This window comes from Chenopodium quinoa, unplaced genomic scaffold, assembly GCF_001683475.1.
Source record: "Chenopodium quinoa cultivar QQ74 unplaced genomic scaffold, ASM168347v1, whole genome shotgun sequence".
In the NCBI taxonomy this organism is placed as follows: Eukaryota; Viridiplantae; Streptophyta; class Magnoliopsida; order Caryophyllales; family Amaranthaceae; genus Chenopodium; species Chenopodium quinoa.
The window spans coordinates 1,085,015-1,095,274 of NW_018743196.1; the positions used below are offsets into that span (position 1 = coordinate 1,085,015).

Genomic DNA, 10,260 nt, shown 5'->3' on the forward strand with positions numbered 1-10,260 from the left:
TCGGGTTACATTCAGGTCGGGTTTAATTTGGGTTTTCACGGGTTTAAACGGGTTAGGGTAATTCTCGGGTTCGAGTCGAGTTTGGTTCAAGTCAATAATTAGCAGGTTAGAATCATGTCGGGTCATTCTCGGGTTTGAGTCGGGTTCAGTTCAAGTCAATAATTTGCAGATTGTAATCAGGTCAGGTCATTTTCAAGTCGGGTCATTCTCAGGTTCAAGTCGGGTTCGGTTCAAGTCAATAATTTCCGGGTTATAATCAGGTTGGGTCATTTCCAAGTCGGGTCATTCTCGGATTCAAGTCGGGTTATGTTCAAGTTAATAATTTGCAAGTTACAATCAGGTCGGGTCATTTCCAAGTCAGGTCATATTCGGGTTCAACTAACTATAAATAGATAATTATCATTTTTATCAAGCTAATTATTTCCTTTGACTATAATATACGAAGTATATGACAATATAATAGGGAACAATAGTCTATAATTTAGGAAGATAATTATCTCCTTTGACCATACAACAAATACATATTATATTTAACTCTTAAATTTGAGCTAGGATGATGCTATTTTCTTTTGCTGGCATGGACTGACTTGGTCTCCCGAGACAAAATGCTTTGATCAACAATAATAAGGTGGCCTAAATTTCATTTAAGGTGATTTGAAATCGGGTTAGGAACAATTTGGGTTGAATTTTAGGTCAGGTCAATAACAAGTCGTTTAATTTCGAGTCGGGTTAGTAACAGATCGGGTTGAATTTTTGGGTCTGGTAAGTAATAGGTAGTATATTACAATTCGGGTAGGGTCAATAACAAGTCGGGTTGAATTTGGGTCAGGTCAATAACAAGTCGGGTTGAATTCGGGTCGGGTTAGGAATGAGTCGGGTTAAATAATTCCGATTAGAATAGTAACAAGACAGGTTAAAATGGGTTAGGGTCAATTTCGGTTCAAGTCGGGTTCGGTGCAAGTTAATTAAATTGGCCGTTGTAAACCGGTAAATTGGCTGGTTCCGCACACCCAATCGGACTCCAGTCGGGTATTGAGGATCATGGTAAATATTTTGGCAATTTTTATTTCCACGCTCTTTGAGAAATTTTGTAGGTTTCGGGGCCCGATGTCGAAAAGTTTTAAAATTCTATGGGAAGCATCTAGGGGTCATATAATGCTGTTGGAACCATATATGATCATTATTTGTTGTCATAAATGTTCGTGATAGGCTTGAATTAATGAAATCGGTGCAAGTTGTAAACCGGTAAATTGACCATTTAACAGCAAATTTGATGGTTCCACACACCCAATTGGACTCCCGGAATGTATTAGGGACAATAGTAAACATTTCGGCAATTTTTATTTCCGGGCGAAAAAAGTAAAAAAAAAAAGAGAATTTTGCAAAAAACCACCTTTTAAAAACCACTTTTTGCAAAAAACCACCTTTTAAAAAAAATGTGGTGAAGTACCACCTTTTAAAAAAATTTTGTTGCAAAACACCACCTATTGCCGGAATCTGACCGTTGACCCAAATTTTCCGGCGTTGACCGTCACGTGCTTCGCACGTGACTTTTAATTCCAATTTTTTTTTTCCTCTTTTTTTTTTTTACCTGTCGATTTTTTTACTGTTTAATTTCCAATTCCTTTCTCTCTCTACCTCCTCCTTCTCCTTCTTCCTTCTGCGTTTCTCCTTCCTCCATTGTTGTGGGTAAGGTTTAATTGTTCATTTTTTTTTATCTTTCTCTCCTCATCTGTATCTCTTTGTGTTTATCGACATCTTGATTGGTAATTTTGAAATTTTTGGAAAGAATTGGAATTGGGGATTGGGCGAAATGCGAAAATTTACAGATACAACTAAAAATTACAGATACAACTACACACATCAACATCATAATTCCAAAGCTTTCATTGTGCCCCATCTTTGACTTCTTCAACTTCAATTTCAGTTTGTCATACTCCTCCTTCAACCTCTTATTCTCAGTCTCTGAGCAACATAATCTTGTTTGCAATACATTGACTTCTGCTTTCATAAGTTGCTTCTCAGTTATCAGTTGATTAATGGCGTCGCGTTGCCAGTTGGTCATATCTTCATCAACCCAACGAAAAAATTTGCAACCCCTTTGATTCGTTTCTGGGTTGTAAAATTTACAGGCCTCAAATCTTCGTGCAGGATTCTCATGAGTCCATGACTTGAGCCGAGCAATTGGGATGCCACACCAACACTTATAATTCTTCCCTGAAGATTGAGACATCCTGTGGTACAAAAAAAAATCAAAGTTTAGCAAACCCTAATTTTCGCATTTCGCCCAATCCCCAATTCCAATTCTTTCCAAAAATTTCAAAATTACCAATCAAGATGTCGATAAACACAAAGAGATACAGATGAGGAGAGAAAGATAAAAAAAAATGAACAATTAAACCTTACCCACAACAATGGAGGAAGGAGAAACGCAGAAGGAAGAAGGAGAAGGAGGAAGTAGAGAGAGAAAGGAATTGGAAATTAAACAGTAAAAAAATCGACAGGTAAAAAAAAAAGAGGAAAAAAAAAATTGGAATTAAAAGTCACGTGCGAAGCACGTGACGGTCAACGCCGGAAAATTTGGGTCAACGGTCAGATTCCGGCAATAGGTGGTGTTTTGCAACAAAAAAATTATAAAAGGTGGTACTTCACCACATTTTTTTTAAAAGGTGGTTTTTTGCAAAAAGTGGTTTTTAAAAGGTGGTTTTTTGCAAAATTCTCAAAAAAAAATCCAAAATTGAAGGCTAATATCCACGTTTTTTTAACAATTTTGGAGGTTTCGGGGACCGGTGTAAAAAACTCTTGATATTTTAGGGGATGTATCTCGGGATCATATAATGCCGTTTGGAACAATATTCGATCATTATATGTTGTCATAAATGTTCGTAGTATGCTTGAGTTAATGAAATCCGTGCAAGTTGTAAACCGGTAAATTGGTCGTTTAAAAGCAAATTGGATAGTTCCACCAACCTAATTGGAGTCCCGGAGGATATTAGGAACCATGGTAAACTTTTCAACAATTTTTATTTCCGGACGAAAAAAAGTCAAAAAAATTACAAAAATGAAGACTAATATCCACGTTTTTTGAGAAATTTTGGAGGTTTCGGGTCTCGGTGTCGAAAAGTCTTGAAATTCAAGGGGATACATCTCGGGGTCATATAATACCGTTTGGGGCCATTTATGATCATTATATGTTGTCATAAATGTTTGTGGTAGGGTTGATTTAATGAAGTCGGTGCAAGTTGTAAACCGATAAATTGGTCGTTTAAAGGCAAATTGGAAAGTTCAACCCACCCAATTGGACTTCCGGAGGGTATTAGGGACCATGGTAAAAATTTCGGCTATTTTTATTTCCGGGCAAAAACAAGTCAAAAAATTCCAAAATTGAAGGCTAATATCCACACTTTTTGAGAAATTTTGGAGGTATCGGGGCCCGGTGTCGAAAAGTCTTGAAATTATAAGGGATATATCTCGGGGTCATATAATGACGTTTGAAACCATATTTGATCATTATATGTTGTCATAAATGTTCGTGGTAGGCTTGATTTAATGAAATCCGTGCAAGTTATAAACCGGTAAATAGGTCATTTAAAGGCAAATTGGATGGTTCCACCCACCCAATTGGACTCCCGAAGGGTATTAGGGACCATGGTAAACATTTTGTTAATTATTATTACCGGGCGAAAAAAAGTCTAAAAATTCCAAAAAAATAAGGCTAATATCCACGTTTTTTGAGAAATTTTGAAAATTTCGAGGCCCGGTATCGAAAAATCATGAGATTCTAGGGATTACATCTTAGATTCTTAGGGTCATAAAATATCGTTTGGAACCATATATGATCCTTATTTCTTGTCATAATTTTTCGTGGTAGGCTTGAGTTAATGAAATCGGTGCAAGTTGTAAACCGGTAAATTGACCGTTTAAAGGCAAATTGGATGGTTCCACCCACCCAATTGGACTACTTGAGGGTATTAAGTACCATGGTAAACATTTCGGAAATTTTTATTATCGGGCAAAAAAAAGTCAAAAATTTCCAAAATTGAAGACTAATATCCACACTTTTTGAGAAATTTTGGAGGTTTCGGAGCCCGGTGTCGAAAAGTCTTGAAATTCTAGGGGATATATCTCGGGGTCATATAATGCCGTTTGGAACGATATATGATCATTATATGTTGTCATAAATGTTCGTAGTAGGCTTGAGTAAATGAAATCGGTGCAAGTTGTAAACCGATTAATTGGTCGTTTTAAGGCAAATAGGATGGTTCTACCACTTCTACCCATCCCACTAGACTCCTGGAGGGTATTAGGAACCATTATAAACATTTCGGCAAATTTTATTTTCGGACGAAAAAAATGTAAAAAAGTTCCAAAATTAAAGGCTAATATCTACGTTTTTTGAGAAATTTTGGAGGTTACGGGGCCCGGTGTCGAAAAGCCTTGAAAATTTAAGGGATACATCTCGGGGTCATATAATGTCCCTTGTTGTAATAAATGTTCATGGTAGGCTTGAATTAATGCAATCGGTGCAAGTTGTAAACCGGTAAATTGGTCGTTTAATGGCAAATTGGATGGTTCCACCCACCCCATTAGATTCTCGGAGGGTATTAGGGTCTATGGTAAGCATTTCGGTAATTTTTATATCCGAGCGAAAAAAGTCCAAAAATTCCAAAATTGAAGGCTAATATCCACGCTTTTTGAGAAATTTCTAATGTTTCGGGGGGCCTGGTGTCCAAAATCATTGAGATTTTAGGGGATACATTTTGGGGTCATATAATGCCGTTTGGAACCATATATGATCATTATATGTTGTCATAAATGTTCGTGGTAGGTTTGAGTTAATGAAATTGATGCAAGTTGTAAACTGGTAAATTGGTCGTTTAAACGCAAATTGGATGGTTCCACCCAGCCAATTGGACTCCCGGAAGGTATTATTGATCATGTTAAACATTTCGGGAATTTTTTTTTCTGGTTGAAAAAAAGTCAAAAAATTCTTAAATTGAAGACTAATATCCACGCTTTTAGAGAAACTTTTGAGGTTTCGGGTAGAGCTGTAAATTCTGGAAAGGTTAGGAACGGGTTGGGTTAAATTCAGGTCGGGTTAAATTCGGGTTTTGACGAGTTAAAACGGGTTTGGGTCAATTTCGGTTCAAATCGGGTTTGATTGAGGTCAATAATTTACGGGTTACATTCGGGTCGGGTCATCTTAAGGTCAGTTCATGTTCGGGTTCGGGTCTCACATACTCGGGTCAACTCGGGTATAGGGTTGGTTTCAGGTCGGGTTTTGGTCACCATTTTTTCGGGTTCAGATGAGTCTATTAATAATCGGGTTTGAGTCGATATTTTGGGTTGGGTCAACTTTTGACAGCTTGATATAAGTAAAAAAAAAATACTTTCATAAATGGAAAAAAATATTTAAATTTATAAATAAATAAATAAATAAAACTATACAAGTGTATTGTTGGGCCTTTCATCTTGTGCCAAGCCCAAGTGAATACACGATAAGGGTTTTGGTGAGAGGAATGTAATCATGCATTCATGCCGACTGCCGGGTAGCATATTTTGCCTTGGGGATCAAGGTTTTATCATGCCCTACAATTCTACTTCGTATAATTTAGAGACGGATTAGTAATTTAGTATACCTTACCTTACTAAAATTTAGTTGTAACTAAACAAAAAAATGAGAAATAAGGGAGTGTTAATGAATTCTCATGTAGTTGTCTCCTACACCAAGGCTAGCCAAGACACCATCACCGTTAATATATGTTTGGGTCCAATTTAGTCCAATTGGGCCTGGTCACTGAATGATCCAATTAAAAGCCCAAGGCAAAGGTTCAACTCTCCAAATATGCTAAAGTCAAAAATCAACATCCTCAAAGCCATGTCAAGGTCAGTCAACGGCCCAATCAGCTTGGCCCAGCCCAACTGACTTCCGGGCCCAATCCGCCTCCTTCATTAGCCAAGGTATAAAAGCCAACAATTTGGTCAATTCTTGGTAAGACGAAGACAAAGACAATAAAGCCTCAAGCAACTAAACTCTTGCACAGCTTTCTCTCTCTAATATACTGACTTAAGCATCGGAGGGGCCTTCCTCGGCGTCCCCCCCGAGGCTAGTTTACGTGTATTTGTTGTGCAGGAAACCCTCGGCTCCTGCGTCGTTCGGACCGAGACCAAGTTCCCTCAAGATAAAAGGATCTTCCGAGATTCGATTGTTTTCATCCGAAACAATTTGGCGCCGTCTGTGGGGAACGCTACTAAATTTCGCGTCAGTCATCAAACACTCCGGCAGTCGCCATGACTAAGAGTGGAAAGAGTTCCAAGAAGGCTAAGAAGGGAGGAGGCCGGATTACGGTGAGGGAACGCCAGCCGGTTTATCCCTCCCCGGAGCAAGCCTCTTCCGAATCGGAGGCCCCCATTTCTCCGGAAAGGGAAGCCTCAAGAGGTCCTAGCCTCCAGGAGGAGAACACCTCGCACCACACTCGGCAGCCGGGGCCATCCCCGAGACCGAGTGGCTCAGGTGCGAGGAACTCCCCGCCGCGCCATAGCGTGCAATCCAGGTCACATCCGCGGGAGACTCCTCCCTCCGGACCCTCCACCGAGGAAGTGGCCAGAGCAGTGGCCATCTGCATGGAGTTCCTTAAAGCTCAAGGGGCTCCAATCCAGATGCCTGATGATCACCAGCCGAGAAACCTGAAAAGGAGGATCGGTCAGGATGATGGTGGACAAGTTCCACCACATAGACAGCTCGGCCAGAGGTGGCGAGGGGACACCCGAAACTCCAGTAAGGAGAGGAGGAGGAACCCTCAACCCTCTGACCACTCCGAAGCTCAGAATTCCATGGGGCCCTCCAAGGACCCGGAATTCGCCCGCCAAAGCGTTCACGAACGCTTGGGTTCGAGGGAGGTGAGTGTGCATAGCCGCCTCACCTTCCCAGAGGATACCGGACCCCACCCAACCTTGTCTCAGCCGGGGACGAAAACCACTTCCACCTCTGAGAGAGGAGGGAGCGAGGTCCCTAAGGCCGGGTACAAGGGGAAGGCGGTCATGGTTCCATCGAACTCGCCCTTCCAGAAGTGGATTCTGGAAGAGCATGTGCCAACGGTCAAAATCCCGGCACATATTACTTACGATGGTACCTCAGATCCTAAGGATCACATTGCCTCTTACGAGGGGCACATGTATCTGAACCCGAGGTCTGAGGCTACCTGGTGTAAATACTTTCCTACGACCCTCAAAGGTGTTGCCCAATCCTGGATCACCAAAGGGCTCAAGGAAGGCTCCATAACCGGTTGGAACGACCTCTCCAACAAGTTCAAGAGCAAATTCTCTACGGCCAACCGCCGAGAGAAGACCACTGCAGAGCTAATGAGTCTGCAGCAGGCGGAGGACGAGAGCCTCCGCGACTATCTGACTCGCTTCAGCAACGAGTCATCCGGAATCACAAGCCTGGATCAAGGCCTGGCCGTGTTCGCGCTACGGAACGGCCTCCAAGCTGGAAAGTTCCTGGACTTCATGGTCATGCATCCCCCGCAGACCCTGGAGGAAGCCTTGGAAGCATCGGATAGGTTCATCCGAGCCGAGGAGTGGAACAGATCCAGGTCTCAGTCTCGTCCGAGAATTGAGAAGCCGAAAGGGCAGCAGCCCGAAGTCTCGGCGCAGAGGAAAGGGAAGGCTAAGGCCTCAGAACCGTCCTCTGCTGCCGAGCCGAAGAAGGAAAGACACTTTCCCTACACGGGAAGGTACGATTCATACACTCCACTCTCCCTTCCCCGTGCTAAGATTTTCAGCACGACGAAGGACGAGGGGAGATTCAAAAAACCTCGTCCGTTGCCTCCCTGGCATCAGACGAGGGGAAAGGACCAGTGGTGCGAGTTCCATGACTCACCCGGACATCGCACCGAGGACTGCGTCCAGCTGAAGGACCAGATTGAGGATCTGGTCCGCAAGGGGTACCTGAGCCGATACCTCGCGGACAGGCGCGAGGAGAAAAAAGCTGAAAAAGATTCTCGGCAGGACCTCGACTTCGCTCGGAAGAAGGATAAGGGACCTCAGGGCAAGGAGTCCCTCGACATCCTGGTTATTTCCGGGGGAATCTCGCGAGGCACAGCCAAACGCCAACTGAGGGGTCTAACCCATCAGATTCATCAGGCTGAGCTTCGGCAGTCCCAGTCACCGGCGCCGAACATCCTGTTCACAGCCGAAGACTGTGAGGGGGTGGTATACCCCCACGATGACCCACTAGTAATCATTCTGGGCATCGCCAACCGCAACGTCTGGCGGACCCTCGTCGACGGCGGTAGCGGGGCGAACATCCTCTTCCGAGGAGCGTTCGACCAGCTGAGGACGGGAGCCGAGCACCTGGCCCCCGCACCCTACCCGGTGTCTGGATTCAACGGCTCTTCCTCGTATCCTGACGGGAAGATTACACTTCCTGTCACCATCGGCGAAGGCCGAGCAGCTAGGAATATCATGGCCGAATTTTTGGTCGTAGATGCTCCATCTGCATACAACGTGATCATGGGGAGACCCCTCATTCACGGCATTCAAGGAGTCGTCTCCACGTATCATCAAATCATGATATACGTTTCAGACGAGGGACGCTCCGAGAAAATAAAGGGCAGTCAAAAAGAAGCCCGCCGATGCAATCACCTCAAGCCATCCACGTCTCGCCGAGGCGACCGTGGCGATGGGGAGGAAAAGCACCGGGACCGAAACGCCAAAAAGCCGAGAGGCTCAGACGTTTCGGCTAATGAAGCCCCAGACAACGAGAAATCTGATGGGGGCCAAAAGGCTGACTCCGCCTCAGAGCCGAACGACTCTGATGGCCAGCCGCGGTCAGGAAAGTCTGCTAATATTGATAGCAGGCCGGAATTCGAGGAATCCAACTCTAAGAGCATGGAGACGGATGACCTGACCGAGTCAATAGAACTGACCGTAGGAGATCCGAACAGATGTGTTAGCATCGGGTCGTCACTGGAGCCAGACACCCGTGCGGCACTCGTCCAACTCCTACGGGCCAGTGGAGACGTGTTCGCCTTCTCAGCCGCAGAAATGCCCGGGATTGATCCGGACTTCGTCTCCCATAGGCTTAATGTCGACCCCTCCAGTCGACCCATTAAGCAGAAAAAGCGGAACTACTCCGCCGAAAAGAACCAGAACATCGCAGCTGAGGTCGATAAGCTCCTAGATGCTGGGTTCATTGAACCCTGTCAGTATCCGGAGTGGCTGGCCAATGTTGTAATGGTTCAGAAGGCAAATGGTAACTGGAGGATGTGCGTTGACTTCACGGACCTGAATAGGGCATGTCCCAAGGACTCCTATCCGCTGCCGAGGATCGACCAACTGGTCGACTCGACAAGCGGGCATGCTCTGCTCAGTTTCATGGACGCATTCTCGGGATACCATCAGATCTTCATGCACCCCGAGGACCGAGCTAAAACAGCGTTCATAACAAGTTCCGGGTTGTACAATTACAGAATGATGCCCTTCGGATTGAAAAATGCGGGGGCAACATATCAGAGGTTGGTTGATCAGGTTTTCGCCGAGCAAAAAGGCCGAAACATGGAGGTTTATGTTGACGACTCAATCGTCAAAAGCATAAAAGAAAAAGATCATGTCACGGACCTAGCCGAAACCTTCGCCACCCTCAGAAAATACAAAATGAAGCTGAATCCGAAGAAATGTGTCTTCGGCGTGAAGTCAGGCAAGTTCCTCGGCTTCATGGTCAGCAAGAGGGGGATTGATGCAAACCCCGCCAAAGTACAAGCTGCTTTAGACCTCCCCGAGCCGAAGACAAAAAGGGATATTCAGCGTCTAGCCGGGAGAATGGCTGCCTTGTCCAGGTTCATCTCACGAGCCTCAGACAAAGGGCTCCCTTTCTTCAAGGCGCTGAAGCTCCAAAATTCAAAAGGCATTGAATGGGGAGACGAACAAAAGTCAGCCTTTCAGCAGCTCCGTGAACACCTGGCTCAACTCCCAACACTGGCAAGGCCAGTTGTAGGAGACATCCTATACTTATACGTGGCGGTCAGTCCAGCCACGGTAAGCGCGGTGCTGCTAAGGGAAGAAGAAAAAGTTCAACAGCCGATCTACTTCGTCAGCCACACCCTGACGGATGCCGAGACGCGCTACCCATTGTTAGAAAAAGTGGCTTATGCAGTGGTGGTGGCTGCTCGGAAGTTGCGACCCTATTTTGATTCTCATCAAATAGCGGTTCTAACTGATCAGCCGTTAGAGAAAGTCCTCGGCAAGGTTGAAAAATCC

At 44.6% G+C, this 10,260-nt stretch overlaps 1 protein-coding gene across 1 annotated transcript; it reads right to left on the reverse strand.

Moving 5' to 3' along the window:
- Nucleotides 1-1,714: 1,714 nt before the first annotated feature.
- LOC110732922 (uncharacterized protein At4g04775-like) lies at nucleotides 1,715-2,233 on the reverse strand. The gene has a single exon (XM_021912907.1). The coding sequence runs from the start codon at nucleotides 2,231-2,233 to the stop codon at nucleotides 1,715-1,717; it is 519 nt and encodes a 172-aa protein (XP_021768599.1).
- Between the last annotated feature and the right edge of the window lie 8,027 nt (nucleotides 2,234-10,260).